Genomic DNA, 18,033 nt, shown 5'->3' with positions numbered 1-18,033 from the left:
AAATCAGTGGGAGGTGGCATGTGAAGGCACAGTTTAGGAATTAGGCTGTGCAAGGGGCATATAGGATAACACTATTATGGAACAAAGAAAGGGGATTCATTTTTATTTTTTCAAGAAAGAAGAGCTCTGGGGATTTTTATAAGCATCAGAGAAATCAGTGGATAAAGAGAGACTGAAAATTAGGAAGAGAGAATGATGAAAGGGGCAACTTCCCAGAGCAGACAGAAAGGAACAAATGGGATCAAGGGCATAAGTAAAGGCATTGATTGTCATTGCCAATGAAAAGGGCCATTCTTTTTCCCAGACTGCAACAAAGGAGAGGATGAAGAATGATGTTGAGAGAATGGAAGGTGTAAAGTTAGGAATAGAAGGAAGCAGGACACTTTATTTGGTAACACTTGTCAAGATATTAGGAGACACTCTTCTTCCAGAGCTGAGACCCAGCAAGCAGGCTGTACCCTGAGCTTAGCACAACAACAATCTTTTGCACTCACCTTCTGGATCATCTCAGCCCCAGAAAATTCCCAGAATTATTTCTGGTCATGAAGCCCTGCAATGAATCAAACTTGTCACCTTGCCACTGTTTCCCCTCATTGTCAGGGTTACATCTCACTGCTAAGTCATTGATAAAAGTAGGGACAGGGCTCTGACACGTGTCCTTGCTTGCAAGACCTTTCCCTCACTTTGAAATTAAACTTTTGTTTGATTCCTGACTCTCCTGTCTCTAGCCTGCTTTGTTCAGCTCCAGCCACTCATGGGTTAGAGGCCAGTTCTGTCAGTCCAGTTGACAAACTCTAATGGGCTCATCATGTGATACTGTGTATTATATTCAATTGTCCCTGGTTTGTCCCTTTATTGAGGGATACTGTATAGTATCAAAGAGAGAAACATTTCATTTAAACTATAGATCTATTTCCCTAACTCCCCCTCCCCCCTCCCATGCTCAACACAGGTCTCTGCATGTTGTAGTAGCTAATCAATGTTTGTCAAATGAATGATTTTCCAAAATTCTTCTTAATATGTATGTTGAGAGAGAGGGGGGAGAGGAGAGTGGGATATGTATGACATCATGATATTAGAGAATCTTGCAAAGAGTTTTTTAATAACCAGTATTTGTGAAGGGCTTAATTTTGTGTGTTAACTCATCCTAATCCTTTAAAATTCTGGGGGGGGAGGAGATAATAAAAACAAGGTTGTTCCTCTACTTCAAGAGAGATAATCCCCTGAGCTGATTTTATATTGCTGAAAGCCTCTTTATACTTGATGTCTTTGTCATGTTTATTCTTTATTCCTGCCATAATTCATATTCAACTCAATTCAACTCAACAAACATTCATATATCATTGTAGAGCTTTATATGCAAGTTTCTCAAAACTTATGAAATAATATTATTAACTACTGAAATCCCACATGGGATAGGTATTATCTCCAATATAGAAGCACAGAACGTTTAAATAAATTGCACAAGGTCATATAATGACTTAGTGCAAAAGCTAGAAATAGAATGATTCCTAACCTCCATCCTACGCATTCTCCACTAAAACACATTTTTCATAAATAACTTATATGGCATTTGCAATTCTGTAGGAAATCAGTATTCACAGTTATATTACTCTCATCTTTTTTTCCCCCAGTTTCTATTTTCTAGCTTCCAAATAAAGAAGGAAAGAAATTTTTCCCAAGATTCAGACTGGTTAATTTTTTCTTCAGATACCAATTAGCAAAAGAGTAAATGCCAATGTAACTAAAATCCAACTCTAACCCGTCCATTGAAGCTTTTTCAAGAAAAGTCTGTCAAACTCAATAGAAACACTATTGTGACCACCTGATAAACTGGATCTCTTATCTGAAACCTCAATGATTTCTAGTCATTCTGAAGTTGCAAAATCCTCTCATTTTCTTTTTGGATTTTTGTGATTCTTTTCACTATTCCCCAAAGTAACATGTTGAATATCTTTGTGTCTTGGAGTAGACCTTAAATTAACATTGTTTTGAGAACTTCTCTAAAAATTTCATGATAACCTTCCCCAGGATGACTGGAAATATTTAGTGTGTTGCAAGGATAGAGATTAGCATTACTGTATGTTTCTTATGTGTAGACAAGGATATAGGGGGATAGGGTGGATGCGGTGAGACAGCTTGGTACAATGGGAAAAAAGCAGTGGAAATGAGGGAAAGGAGCGCCTGGATAGTTACAGAGATGGTGAGTCAATCCATAGGGAAGTAAACCCTCATAATAGTGTTACTGGAACTCAAATCATTATCTAGATGCTTGTTAAGTCTTTATTTGGCATTATTCATACCCTTAGAAAAGGTCTAATGAAAAACTCAAATTTGGAGTAAAACCTATTTTTTAAAAACTCAGAGCAAACCAGTGATAAAGTTACAGCATTTATAGCATTTTAATCAAGTAGCCATCCATGCTTCTCAAACTTAGCCAAGGCCTCAAGAAAGAACCTTATACTAATGGGTTCCAGGAAGTTACCAGCCACACACACAGACCTAGGGGGAGGAATTATTTTCTCATTGTCTTTCACCAGTGTCAAATGGGATGGCTGAATTGTCAATCACCTTCTATAGTTAGTGTTTTAATTGGTTAGTATATTGTTCTGACTGGATTGATGCCGACAGTGACCAAAGACCTTAGACAGTGGGGATCTTCCTCATTCTTCTCCCCTTCTCTGATCTAATACAAGATATCAGGTAATAATCTAAGAAAGTATAAAGTGGGTACTGGTGCTACAGAAATACTGACAAGAATAGTCACTACTAAATCTTTAGGTTGCTAGTTAGTGTTTTTCTTGCTACCATAATTAACCAAGAAAGGGGGACTTTAAGCTGGGACCAAGAACTCTCAAATGGGACAGTGCCATTTCAAATACCCCAATGTGGTTATAATTCTAGATTCCACATCATCTAAAAGTGGTTATAAGAGAAGAGGTATTTTTATAACAGCTATTTTTTTAGAGAGAGAGAAAGAACTAGAAAGTAAGGAGGTTTCCATCAGTTGGGGAATGGATGAACAAATTATAGCACATGAATGTAATAGAATGCTATTATACTGCAAGAAATGACAAAAGGGGCAATTTTAGAGAAGCTTTCTTCCCATAGAACCCCCCCCCCCAACATAATTAATGATTTTGTTGTATTTTGTCATCTTAAAGGTATGGGCTGAGTTCTTTTAATTTGTATTTTCCAATTAGTGACTTAAAACATTTTTATGGTAGCTTGTATTTCCTCTTTTGAAAACTGCTATTTCATATCCCTTATAACAGCCTGACTACTGGGGAACAGTTCTTGTGTTTACATATGTATGAACTGATACTGAGTAAAATGAACAGAACCAGGAGAACAAATTCTACAACAACCACAATACTATAAAGACAAACAACTTTGAAAGATTCAACTATGATCAATGCAGTGACCAAGTATGATTTCAAAGCATGAATGATGAGCTATCTCCCAATAGATAGGTGAGAGATACAAACTGTAGAATGAGACATACATTTTTGTACATGGTCAATGTGGTAATTTGTTTTGCTTGACTGTGTATTTTTACAAGGGTAAAAATAAAATAAAAGTTACACACATACACAAAAGAAAAGAAACATTTTTAGCTGACTGGATGGAAAAAAGAAAAGAAAAACAAACAAAGCCTTGGTAATGTTCATATGGTATTTATAAAGAAAATCAATGAACCAAAAGCACTACAACTAGCAACTGTACATTATGCCAGCTGACCATATTCTCTGGGGAAAATATACTCCATGCCTTTTGATCCATTCTCAAAGAACTTTCAATTCTCCCTTTTTCTTTACTTTCATTATCTCTTTTCAAGTTAAAAAAAAAAAAACCCTGATATTTTTATTGATATCCTTTCTTTTTTTTAACATCATTATCCCTTCCCAATGACTTGCCCTCTCTTCCCCCTCTACCACAGAATCCTCCCTTGTAATAAATGAGTACAGTCTAGTAAAACAAACCCAACACATTGACCCTGTCTAAAAATGCTTTGTTCTGTATCTATCTTCTGTTACTCTTTGTTGACAGGAAGGAGGCCTGTTTCAAATCATCTGGTTAACAGCATTGATCAGAGTTCTGTAATCTTTCAATGGTAGTTTCCTTTATCTTATAGTTATGATGTAAGTTGTCCTGACTCAGTTCCCTTCCTTCTGCAACAGCTCAAATAAGTCTTCCCAAGTCTTTCTAAATCCTTCCTATTGGCCATTTCTTATGGCATAATAATATAGTCCATTGCATTCATTTACCACAATTTGCTCAGCCATTGTTTTCCTTTCACGCCTTTACTTTGGGGGTAAAAAGTCTATAAATCTTTCTCTTACAGATTTCCGTATGCCTTTGACCTTTTTGGGGTATTTGTCTAGTAGTGACACTGCTAGTTCAAAAGTTTTGTACAATTTCAAATTATTTTCTTGAATAAGACCGAATCACAGTTTTACCAACAGTGCATGAAGGTGCCTTTCTTCCCACAGAGGCCCCCACTCTCAACAATCAATGATTTTGTTACATTTTGTCTTCTTGTGAGTTGTTTTAATTTGTATTTTTCTTACTAGTGACTTAAAACCTTCTCTTCTTGCATTTCCACTTTTGAAAACTATTTCATATCCCTTATAATCACCTAACCACTGAGGAAGGGCTCTTGGGTTTACATATTTACATGAGTTTTCTATATATCTGGGGTAGCAAACCTTCAGGATAAAATTCAGGAGTCAAATCACCCATCAAACTGCTGCAGTTATTTATGCATCCTACAGAGGTTGCACCTCTACCATATTTCTTCTTTAATGCCCCATGTTAGAGCCACAGTAAGGAAGGTGGGTTCTCCAAGGCTTTAAATACCCTTGGAGCACAAGGTCTGTCACCATCGGGTCAAGAGGTGACAGATGGAAGAACCAGCCTGGATAAATTTTCAAAGACTCAATTGCCATTTCAAAGACTCATTGGTCTTAGAGTGATGAATATATTTTGGCCACAGAAATTCATTTAAGTCCTGTCAAGGCTATTGGATCCCTTGCAATCTGCTTGGTTAGGTTATCATTTAAAGTGGAATGAAATCATGGCTATTTGAAATTCAACTCACACTTAACACAAACAACCTCGTGAGTAAATATAGTAAGTTCAAAAGTGTGAAGAGCCAGAGACATGATGTATTTTTATCCGGTGAAACAGTTCCAGAGAGTACTTCTAAGGATTTTAGTAGCAGCCTGCAGACAGAGCAGAGTTCTACTGAGGAATCTTATTTGAAAAGGGCAGGGAAGAGAGCAAAAAAATTGAGATGAATAGGGAATGGGGAATCAGTTGTATTAGGAAACATCAGACTTCTCAGAGCCCCCGGCTACACAGGTGCAGTTTTATTTGTGCCTTAATGAGAACTGTTCTACAGGTATTCATCTTTGAAATTCCGAAAGCTGCCATCTTCCCCAGCTTATGTCCCATTTTCTTATAAATCAGTCCTTTCCCCAGCCCAGTCTCCTAGATGCCCACTAGGTTTCCCTGAAATAGGTGGTTCCACAACGGAAGTGTTGCTAAGACTTGTTCTCCGTTCTCCTTAGATTATAAACTCTCTAAGGGCAGGAACTGCCTTTTGCCTCCTTAGCGCTTAGCTCGGTGCCAGGAGCTTGATAAACCTTTACTGAATTGAATTCCTCGCTCCTCACTGTGAGCTCAGGGTACGTTTCAGGAGGTTGCCGAGGAAGGGACCCAGGGATTGGTTTGGAACGAACCCATTCGAGAACCTTTTTGTAGTCTAGGAGACAATAGCAGACTAGTGCTCTGGCACCACGCCCGCCCACCCCCAGGGTTCTTTCCAATTTTAGTTCCCCAAACAGCACTCGACCCAGTGCTCCTCCGCCCTGGGGCCTCCAGCTTCATTTCTACCCTCCCCCTTTCAAATGAATGTGAGCTGTGCAAAGAAACCGCAGCTACGTGGCTCTAGTCAGCCCGGGCATGCTCTGCATCTGGGTTCACTTTGGGCTGCAAAACTAAGGAAGGGGTTTTTTTTTTTCCTCCTTTTCCCCCGCGAGCTCTTAGAACGTGGAAAACCGCGAGCTGAACCCTTAGAACGGGGCGACACAGGGAGTTCTAGAACGCTGTGACGTCACCGCGCACGTCCAGGCCGGGGCAGCGGGTGGTTGGTCAGAGGCAGCCAGGGCCACCGAGAAGCCACGTTGACAAGTGGGGAGGGCGGGCGGAGGCGGGTCGGGGGGGGGGGGGTCCTTCGCCCCGCCCATCCCGGTAGTCGAGGGGGAGGAGGAGGAGGAGGAGGGGGCGTGCCTCCCTGCCCAGCCTGCGGCTGCTCCAGCTGTTGCAACGCGACGACGGGCTCGGGCTCTTTTAGCGACGGGCGCGCGCAGCCGGTCGCCAGCTCCCAGTTCCCTTGAACCGAGACAAAAAAGGAGACAGCAAGTCAGTGCCCACAATGTCTTCGCCTACTGACGAGAAAGTAGAGACTAGAGCTGGACACCCTCCTGCGGGTATTGATTCATTCCCCCCCACCCCGCTTCCCTATCCCACCCCCTCCTCCCTCCTCTGACCCCCGCCAAGCCTAGAGGAGTTAGAAGGACCGAGGGTATCTACCAGGAGGGCAGTGGACGCAGGCCCGTCTGGGGCTCCCGCGGGCCCGAGGCACCGCCCGCTGGGGCTGCCCACGTGCCCGCCTGGCGGTAATTCACACCCAGGTTCCCCCGCTCCGCCACCAGCTGCCCAGGGGGGAAGAGGTCTGCGGGGCAGCTGGCCCGAGGTGGAGCGCGGGGGTTCGCCCCCTGCCTGCCCAGCGTGGGGAGGGGCCGCGAAGGGGGGCACGGCCCCTGGTCTCCCGCCCCCGGCCCTAGCCCGGGAGGCCGCGACGGCTAGGACCGGCCTAGCGACCCCCGGCCTGGAGAGTTGGAGGAGGGGCGGGTCCTCCCCCGCTGGAGGGCTTGGCGCTTGTCTGTGACTGACAGGTCACTAATGAAGTTCTGTGTGCCTGTAGTGGCATTGGCATCACACCCAACACACCACTTAGGAAATACAGAGCATTATTGTTACGGTGTTTGTTTGAAACCGGCAGACCTGCCTGGCGTTCTCTCGTCCGCGGAGGAAATCCTGGGACAATTCCCTTTGTAGATCTGAATTTGAGCATAGCCCTGGGGACTGGGTCTCCACCTGGGGTCGGCTAACCTGTTTTTAAAACCATTTTCATCATTGTATTTCAATATAATTGACTTACTTCGTAATCCTATGTGTTTTATTTTATGCCTTTAAAAATATTTTTTGAGAAGAGGTCCACAAGCTTCTCAGACTGCCAAATTGATCCTTGCCACAAAAGGTTAAGAATTCCTGCTTTAAGTTCTGGTAGACTTGGAGTGGAATGCTAATTAAGGTCCTCTAGAGAGTTATAATCAGAGTCCTTTTAAAGATCTATTCAGTGGTGAATGCTTATCCGGAATCACCATATGTTAGGGTTATTAGTTTTGGGTTGGTTTTTTTTTTTTTAGGATTGTATAATTTTTTGAGCGTTAATTTTGGCCAGTGACCTGATTAAGATAAATCTGAGTCTGACAGTGCCTTACTAAACCATAAGTAAAATATTTCCAATCATAGCTCTCTTAAAATGACATTTTACTCTTTAATTTCTCCGACCCTCCAAATTTCCCATTGTTTCTCAACAAGGGCACTGCAAAGCAAAATCTCAAGTTCCGATTAAGTGATAAAGGAGCTTTTTAAAATAATGGAAGTGTAAATCTAAATATAGACCATTTTAAGTTAGGTGAGAAGTAGAGGATAGACTTTTCCATCCTACTTAGTTCCCCCTTTTCCTGCAGAGCTTTTTTTTTTTTCCATTTCAACATTGTCTTGACTGTAGTTTCTATCATCCCTTTGAGTTATACCTCTAGAGGTTTTAAGTGTGAAGAAACCATCCTTGATTTAAGGCTTGGTTGTGGAAGAAGCAGAGCATTGTCATTTAATGTTTCATACTCAATGTGTTAATTGACTCTGTTAACTGAATATAAAAGAAACTTGGAGCAATTTAGAATATTAAAGGAACAGGACTGCCTATGTTCTCTGGCATATATTTTGTTCCTTTTTTCCTCCCTTGACTTGATTTCAGGTAATAATCTTGGTGGAATTATGTTTTCGACTCTTAATTGGTTGACTGGAGAATTGGATTTTGACACATCTTCTGTATTAAGAACTCCTTAGGGTGGCCCAGTGAGCAAAGCGCTGGCCCCAGAGTTAGGAGGACCTGAGTTTGGTTCCAGCCTCAGACAATACCCACACACAAAAAAAAGCTAGCCGTGTAACCATGGGCAAGTTACTTAACCCCAATTGCCCTCCAAAAGACAAAAAAAAAATCCTTAAATATCCCCCATTGTAGAGTGGTTTGTTTTTTTTTTCAAAGTTGAAACTGAGCCATCTGCATAAGAAAAAAAAAACTTGACTATTGCTGATGAGAAAATGTCTACCTTCTATTTTAAAGTATCTTTTAAGTGTCTTGAGAAAATATTTAAATTTCAACAAGAGGTAGGCTTTGGGGACCTCTAGGATAAACTAATTTTTAAGATGTTCCCCACAATATGCTTCTTTTGTGGCACTCCTTATTGAACCTTTAAGTGCAGAAAGTAGTTAAGATCTAATGGGTAAGGTTTCTTGACTTTTATAAAGTAAGAATCTCTTATGATGCTGGTGTTGGGTGGCAAGATTCCATTTACAGATTAATTGTGTTCTATTAGGCTTTTACTATGTGTAATGGATATATTTCATGGGACATAGTTTGACTAGTGACACTACCAAATCCATAGAACAGTTATATTAAAAAGGACTTGTGTTATAATGGAATTCCTTGTGGTTTAAGTTAGAAATATTGATCCCTAAGGAAAAACTTATGAGTTACTTAATGAGAATGCTCTCATTTTTCTTTTTGAATTATAAAATAAATAACATTTGAGAATTGCAAATGAACAGTGATTCGTGCATAAAATGAGAGAATAAATTGTTAAGGAGCAGTGTTCTACAGCTATACATTTATTAAAGTAGGAAATGGGACACCTGGGTCAGGTCCTGAATCTGCCACTAACTAGGTATGTACCTATGACTAGTCAGTCCAGTTCTCTGAACCCCAGTTTCTTTTGTCTTTTAAATAAGGAATGTTGAATTAAATCACCTGTACTGTCCCTTCCAATTCTGACATTTATGGGTAAAGAAGGCTGTGTGTGAACTAGTAAAATGAGAAAATGATCAATTCTATAGTCCTATGAAGAATTAACCTGTTATGTATCTGGTGGGTTATTCAATTTAGTGTGTGTGTGTCTGTCTGTATACACACATATATCAGTTCATCCAGTGTGGTCGTAACATCATATAGACAACTGGACCCATACAGATTTAACCTGGCTTTCTACTTGACATTTTGTAGAATCAGATGGATGCTTTGGCATACTATATGATACTGATACTGAATATCTGAATATTCATATTGATGAGTTGTTTGGGATTTTTTTTTCCATCCACACATTAACAGTATAAAGCCAAGAACATGAGAAGGAGGTGGTTTAGTTTTCATTAACTTCACTTTCACTTCTCATCATTATTTTGTGTAGAGCTTTACAGTTTTCAGAGTACTTTCATGTATTTTATGCCATTGGTTTTTCACTATCTTATGTGTTTACTGGTTCATACACAGCCTTCTTTCTCCCTGATTGTTAGAATTGGAAGAGATAATACAGATGATTTAATTCAACATTTCTTATTTAATAGACAAGGTAACTAGAATTCAGAAAATTGGACTAGCCAAAGGTATACACCTATATATATAAATATACACCTATATGTATAAATAAAAAAATTATATATACACACGTGTATAATTTTTCCTGTCATTGTTCACTAAGGCTCAGAGAAGTTGACTTTTCTAGCATCACACATTAAATGAGTATCAGAGACAGGACTGGGTTGCAGGTCTTTGGACTGTGGAAATATTTGCATCATTAGGCTAGGATTGTATGGTACATGAAAGAGGAAGGCAACTTGATAATAGTAGAAGGTCCAGTCAGAGAACTGGGTTCAAATCCTACTTCTGATGTCTGCGGACTGTTTGAGCTTGGGAAAGTCAGCTGACCTGAGCTTCAGCTTCCTCATCTTTAAAATGAATGGTGGGATTAGATCATGGGTTCTTAGTCTTTTTTGTGTCATAGATCCCTCTGACATCTAATGAGGTCTATGAACCTTTTCTCAGAATAATGTCTTAAAAGCATGAAATAGATTTAGAATTACACAGGAAATCAATTATATTCAAATACAATTAACAAAATTTTAAAGCAACAGTCTCATGGACCCCAGGTTAAGAAACTCTAGATTAGATGGCTTCTGAAATCTGTTCTAGCTCTAGATGTATGATCATATGAAGCTAGAACTAGTAGTTTACAAAAGTCAGCAAGCATTTTGTTTTTTTGCCTTTTGGAGGGCAATTGGGGTTAAGTAACTTGCCCAAGGTTACACGGTTTTTTTGTGTGGGTGTTAAGTGTCTGGAGGCCAGAACCGAGCTTGGGGCCTCCTGACTCCCTGCACCACCTAACCACCCCTCAGCAAGCATTTATTAAGTACATATCATATATATGTATTATATGTAATACACACACAATTGAATAATCTACCAGATATATAACAGATTTTACTGGTTCATTATATCACATCATATCATATTATATGCCGTGCGCTAGAGACACAAAGTTTTAAATGGTTGGTCCCTACCTCAGAGAACTCATATTCTAATGGGAGAGAAAACATGTAAATAGGTACATACAAGCTATCTGCAGAGAAAATGGAAGTTAATTTCAAAAGGAAAGATACCAGTGGCAGGGGGAACTTGGAAAGACTTCCTGTAGAAGGTAGGATTTGAGCTGTTTTGAAGGAAGCCAGGAAAAACCAAGAGGTAGAAGACAGCAAGTGAAAAGACATGCATATGAAGATGGTATATCATTTGCAGAGTACCGAGAACAGTATAGCTAGATCATAGATAACATGAAGGGGACTAAAGTATAAGAATATTGGAGAGGTCATATCCAAGTTGTGAAGAACTTTAAATGCCAAACAAAGGGGTTTATATTTGATCCTGGAAGTAACAGTGTCACTAGAGTTTATTGAGTAGGAGGTTGATGTGGACAGACTTCTGTTTTAGAAAATCACTTTGGTATCTGAGTGGAGGATAGATTAAAGTAGAAGGAGATTTGAAGCATGACGATCAATTAGAAGACTATTTGAGCAGTCTAGGAAGTAGGTTATGAGGGCCTTAATGAGACTGGTGGCTTTTGAGTGGAGAGAAAAAAGGAACTTTATACAAGAGATGTTATAAAGGTAGAAACAACAAGATTAGGTTTAGACCGAGAGGTATGGGATGTATGAGAATGAGAAATTGGGGACTGTAACAAGAACGGGAGCCTAGGAAGATGGTAGTACCCTTAACAGAATTAGGGAAATTCAGAAGGGGAGAAAGCTTGGGGGAAAAGCTAATGAGTTGTTTTAGACAAGTTGAGTGTGAGATGTCAGTGTTGTCTAGGAGACAGTTGTTAATATGGGGCAAGAATGCAAGAGAGATACTGGAAGTGTGTGTGTGTGTGTGTGTGTGTGTGTGTGTGTGTCTGTGTGTGTCTGTGTGTGTCTCCATACCAAACAGCATTTTGTATTTGTTCTTGGAGGCAGTAAGGAGCCACTGAAGTTTATTGAGTAGGGGTGTGACATATATAGTAGAATTTACATATATTCAGAGTTAATCCTGTCTCGGGTACATAAACCATCTTCTAGAAATAATAGCTGTAAAAAACCACCAAAGTAGAAAGAACATTTAGAATTCATCTAGTCAGTCCCCCTGTTGTCAAGCCAAATTTTGTCTAGCTGCTGATTTTCCTTCATTGATGTCCTTAAAAGTCACAGAAATCTTATAGCCACGTATTCAAATGTTTCATAATTCCCACTGTTAAGAGTGTAGTATAGAAGACAGTGTAAGCTCTTAGTAACTTGAGAATAGTAGGTATTTAGTGAATGCTTGTTGGATTGGAAATATCTCAACATATTTCACCTCCTCTGATTAAAATCTCTTGCTATCCTTGACTAAAGACAAATGGCCCTGTATAAAAAGGGCCATTCAAGTCTCAAAAATTAATATCACTACCTTAATGATACCTTCCAGTGAACTTCATTTTTATAGCTTTTACACATTACACTGGCTATTTTTTTTAATCCCATAACATCTGGTTCAATAGAAGAGGAAAGTATTAAATACTTTACTCCTTAGTGATTCTTAAAATTACATGTAGTAGAATTTTATTTAGAGAGAGAGTTAATCTGATTGAATAACTAAAATTGTACTTCTAGATAACTTTTTTTAATCCATCATATCTAGGAGTTGGGCAGAAATCAGGAAAATGCATTTTTACATACAGTTATGTGTATTGTACATATTGTATATTGTATTTGACCAAAATCAAATAATCTCTTCATCAACTAGGCTGAGAACTCAAAAATAATTTTTAGACTCTGTATTGTGCTGTCATAGGCCCTTCATAATGGATATGCTTTTTTCTAGGTCTTTTCACCCTTGGCCTCTTTCATGGAATACTTAAGTTTTTATTTCACTAAAGCAGAGAATCATAATTTTAGGACTGGAAGAGATCTTAGACATCATCTAGTATTTTTACAGATGAGGAAACTGAGGCCCAGAGAGGTCAAATAACTTGCCCAACTTTACACAGGTAGCAGGAGACAGAGCTGAGATTGAAACCAATATCATCTGACTCCGAATCAGTTGCTGTTTTCATTCTGCCATGTTTTCAATCTATGAACTCATCCTAATTTATATTAATTATTGGCTGTAACTCAGTTGATCTGGTGGGGTAGCCGTTGTGTAATATTTGAGAGAGGATAAAGAAAAGCTAAGCAAAATGAGCAGTATGTCTTGCTAAGATTTTATTGTTCAGACTCAATTCTGCTTATGAATAACTGTGAGTGACTGGGCCCAAGTGTTTTGACCTCTTGGCACCCCAGCAGCCCCTAACAGAGAAATAGCACCACTTGCCAAGCTTTTCTTTCTAAGATGTGAGATTAATGAGGCATTTAGTAGAGCATTTTGAAATGCTTGGGAGAAAGGTGCAGTGTAAATACAAAGTATTGTTATTTATGAATGATGGATGATACTTCATAATGTGCTAGCAAATGTGCTGCAGTTTGCAGTCCTTTGTAAAAATAATCAAGTCTTAATGATTTGAGACCTCACTACTGCTCTCTACTACTAAATATTTGCAGAGAAATGGGGTGAGACTTCTTGTTTTATGAGAGTTATTGCACATACAGATTAGCAAAGTGAGAATTAGTGAGGTTCTGTTTCATCTAACAGCAGTAATGGTGTTCTGCTGCAGAAAGGAGGACATAATTATGAGCTGTACTATTACTCATTCCTGCCAGTCTTTGTATGCTTGTGTCAGTGATGTGGATAGAATCTCATTGTTAAATACATTTGATTGGCCCAGTTCCCCTCCATTTCCCTTTGGAGCCAGAGCCATATGTTGCTAAAGTTACTCTAAATCTAATTTATGACAAGGTAGAGTGTTACTAATTTTGATTCTTTTTTTATGTATTTTGAACCTTGGTGGGAGTTAGGAAGATTGGGGGGTAGAAGAGAAGAATGTTATAAAGTTAAAAATTGGGGAAAATTCACACAGCATTTTCCAGCAAAATTATAACAGTTTAATAATAGTAAAGTATTCTGATGCTTAAAAATTAAATACTTGATAAATTTCACAAAGAAAATTATTTTCTCTGTGGTTAAATTTCTGTAGAAAATAAGCAAGAATCTCTGATAGCTTCACAGTGAGTTACCCTTTTACCATCCTGTCTGTGACAAAGTAAATGAACCTAGGTTTCCATAGTAAGCTTCAGAGGTAGGATTAAAACTCAGATCTTCTTAACTCTAAGCCCAGCACCCCCACTGTGCTGAGCCATGTATTATGTATTCATTTTTTATTATATTAATTAATTAAAAGGTAAATTTACTTAATTGAAATGGAAGTTAAAACATTAATTTTATCTTTGTTACCCAAAACTTCACATCTCCCAGTGTAAAAAAAGAAATCCATATTAATCCTAACATATTCATCACCTTAAAATATGATCTCCCTGGAAAGAAAAATGGATATATACAAACTAATTATACAACATGATCATATTTAAAATAAGTTATTGTTGTGGGAGGGTTTTTTTTAAACATTTCTTTTAATTCAGATAATGCTTTATCTTTCATACCATTAGTCTGTTTTTACTAAAGAATTTACATAGCAATAATTTTGAGCTAGAAAGAACCTTGGAGAGCATTCAGCCCAACCTCTACTACTCCAATTTTATAAATGAGGGAACAGACTTTGAGAGGGTCAATTAATTTACCCATGTTCATACAGCTAGTAGGTGTTACAGGTGGAATTTGAACCACTTTTCCTGATTCCAAGAGCAGCATGGTATATCCACTGTGCTTGGCTATTCTTTCTTATGTTATCTTCCCAATTATACATTATCACCTAAAGTAGAACTGGAAGTTGAACATAGGTTTTATATAAAATTAGATTTGGATGAAAGTATATGTGAAAGTGCTTTGCAAATATTAATGTGCTATGTAAATGTCACTTATTCTCCTTTTCTTTCTTGACTGTTTTCCTATCTTTCTATTTGTCTCTTTCTTGACATTATTTCTTCTTTAAAATAATTTTCTTTCTGACTTGCAGGATCCTTTTCTGAATCCTCTCTAAGAACCTCTTGTAAACCAGAGTGTGACGGGCACTAGCACTTAGGGGTATCAGGGAAGGCTTCATGCAAAAGATGTTGCTGAGCTGCTTCTTAAATTAGAGAGGGATTTTCTGAGGTAGCTCAAAAGGAGAAAGTATTTCTTGGGTAAGGACAGCCAATGCAAAAACAAACAAATATGAAAACCCACAAAAATGTGAATTAGAATTCGAGGAAAAGAAATAAGGTTGGGATGATTGGATCATAGAGAATGGGAATAGGAGAAATGTCCAATGAGGCCAAAGAGATAGGTTACAGCTAGTTTGTATAGGCCTTTACGAGTGAAAAAGACAAAGGAATATTTTCTTAGTAATAGGGAGCCACTGAAGTTTGTTGTGCCCCACTTAATACCCATTTTGGAGTATAGTGGATGATAAATGCTTTGTGTTGACTCAGTTTACCATTCTTTACTTACACTCCTCTAGTACAGCAAAAGGCCTTTTAAAATTACAAAACTCCACACTTTACTCTGGGTAATATCTAGTCATTCTCTTCATAAGTCTGAGATGTTGGTATCTTTCTAGCAGGAGTGAGGAGTAGGGAAAGTTTTAAGTAGGGAGATTAAGTATACATTATCAGATCTCATCAACCAAGCTTTGGTACCTATTTTGTTTGAAATTCTGTGAGCTCTCCAAGCTCTTGGAACCAAGCATGAGATACTTTATTTCTGAAAATCAAGTAAGCCTTATTTTTATTATTATCACTAGTACTTCCTTCCATTAGGGAATAATTAGTTGCAGATTTATTTGCCAGATTGTTTTTATCTTCACTTTAAAAGACTCTGTTATAGGTTAATTCTGGATTTGGTGTAGGGGAGAGGTAGGGGAGTAGAAAATGGTGTTCAGTTCATGCATCTCCCCAGAACTCTGCTTGTAATCTTGAGAATTATAAGTAGCTGATGGAACTAGAAGTACATACAGAGAGCATATGCCAGGGAAAAAAAAATGGAAAAGAATATTAAGTAGAAATTTTGGTAGGAAAAAAACCTCATAAAGGAAATTTTCTTACGTACCCCACTCATTTTTCAAAGAACAGCATCTGAGAATTGGTTTTCTGAGATTACTTTTTTTTTTAAGTAAGCTTCTGTTATGTCAGGTTTCCCTGTACAACATTTTTTCATAATAACATAATTAATACATAATAACCAAAACCTCACTGTAACAGCTGCTCAGAGATGCAAATACCTTCCACACTCTGATTTGTGGAAAGAAGCCTTCAGGAAAGCCTTTAATACTTAACCTAGTCAGAAAACAGTTGCTCTTTCAGCCTAATAAGACATCATTGAATCACAAGGGGCAACATAAGAACAGGATAAATAATAAGTACTATTTTCCCCCTCTTCCTATATTTCTGAGTGCTTGTTACTTAATTCTCCTTGTGGGAAGGTTGCCAGCCCCTTTGGGGAAAGATAAAAAAGAGTTAAATATCCCTACAGGTTTGAAGAACCCCAATCAGGTACCTCCATCTCATCTGCTTCAAAACCCTCTAGATATTCCGTAAACAGAGCTGGTCTGCCTTGCCTTATCTATTAGGTAAGAAACTTAAGCTTTTGAGGTGGGGAAGTTGTTGAGCATAGGGGAGTTGATTTTACTTTACAAAGTCTATATTGTTTCATTGCTGTGTAAAAATCTAATTTAAACTCAGAGTCTAAATTAGAGTTGTTAAGCACTGGACCAGCCAGCAACACTCCTGAGCAAGGTCCAAACTAGAATAAAATGTAATTGAGAAATAGTTTAGAAAATAAATAAAAATACAGTAGCACATAATAAAAATAAAAATACAGTAGCACAAGATAAGCTTGACATGTTGGTCTAAGTCAGTATGCAGCCTTCAGGGATCCTTATGTATGGTTTAGTGCCCCCAACTCCCTTTCTGTACCTAAATGTGGACCACTTAAAGATGTATCTCATAGCTATACTGTTTCCTAACAGCTGCCCTGTATTATTTCGCCTAATGTCCCATTTTCCCAAAACCAATTAATAACATTAGTCAGGCTATGCCTATATTTGATATTGTTGATATTGTTCCTGTTATATTTTCGCAAATGGAATATATTCCAGAAGGAGCCTAATGAATTAGGAATGCCTTTTGGACTTCATTATAAAGGTACTACTGGCTATCCATTATAGCTGTACAATTAAAATGACAAAATCGTTCTAGAAAAAATAAGCTATCATAATTTGGGGGCAGTATCTTAAGTAAAATGTAATTTGTCTCACCTTCAGGTCTTTATTGGTCTTATTGCCACTTTTTATATCTGCATTAATCAACAATCTTAATGTGAAGCATTAACGTTAATTATCTATAAACTTAGTTCATAGAGCTAGTAATGCTGGATGACTTTGGTGGGCCTCTCCAAAGAAACAATAGTTTGGAGTTGTACAATGAGAGATGAAGAACATTCCTTTTCACTTTAGATGACTTTACTAGTTAGCAGAATTTAAATATTTTTACCCTTTTGCATTAGGGGTTTGTAGCCATCCATTGCATACCCAGAAACCCTTTTTATTTGTTATTGGTCTCCATATTCCATTTTGTAATGGGAAAATCATGTATTTCAAAGAGAAATTATTAAATGAAACATGACTTTACAGTTTTACCTATTGCCAAAATCTTTACTGTCATACACACAAAGATGGTACATACAAGGTGTCATTAGATGGTAGGGCTGAGATAAATATGATACAGACCCTACTTTCTAGAAACTTACAACCTGCTACCAAAATAGTCTTCCCAGAAGGAAAGGAAATATGGAAGGCAATGTTCTCACACTGAAGCATATTAATAGTAAAGAATTCCATTTTCTTACCAGTGAAAATTACCCTTTATAGTCTGGCTGCAGCCTGCCTTTCCAGCTTCATCTTATACTTCTCCCTTTTGTGTATTCTTTTAAAGACAATATTTTCCATCACCTGTTTGTCAACCTTAATGGATTATATAAATGCTAGCTATATTATTTATTGAGGCCAGCTAGGCAGCGCAGTAGATAGAATGCTGGGCCTGGAGTTAGGAAGACTCATCTTCCTGAGTTCAAATCCAGACTTAGATGCTTACTAGCTGTGTGATCCTGGGCAAGTTACTTAACCTTGTTTGCCTCAGTTTCCTTATCTATAAAGTGAACTAGAGAAGGAAATGGCAAGCTACTCCATTATTATCTTTGCTAAGAAAACTCCAAATGGGGTCCTGAAGAGTTTGACACAACTGAAACGA

General features: G+C 38.2%; 1 protein-coding gene across 2 annotated transcripts in view; it reads left to right on the top strand.

The window, feature by feature from the left end:
• Positions 1 to 6,240: 6,240 nt before the first annotated feature.
• DAP (death associated protein) overlaps positions 6,241 to 18,033 on the top strand; it is a 74,925-nt gene continuing 63,132 nt past the window's right edge. The window contains exon 1 of one of the 2 annotated variants that reach the window (XM_069077167.1): positions 6,241 to 6,494. In XM_069077167.1, coding sequence (XP_068933268.1) covers positions 6,440 to 6,494 — 55 coding nt within the window. In that variant the 5' untranslated portion in view covers positions 6,241 to 6,439. The remainder of the gene's footprint in view (positions 6,495 to 18,033) is intronic. The other variant, XM_069077163.1, reaches the window with a different exon arrangement.

The sequence above is a fragment of the Petaurus breviceps genome, unplaced genomic scaffold, assembly GCF_028583685.1.
Source record: "Petaurus breviceps papuanus isolate PSGF00001 unplaced genomic scaffold, PetGlider_PUasm1.0 151, whole genome shotgun sequence".
In the NCBI taxonomy this organism is placed as follows: domain Eukaryota; kingdom Metazoa; phylum Chordata; class Mammalia; order Diprotodontia; family Petauridae; genus Petaurus; species Petaurus breviceps.
This window is presented reverse-complemented; position numbering and strand designations above follow the sequence as displayed.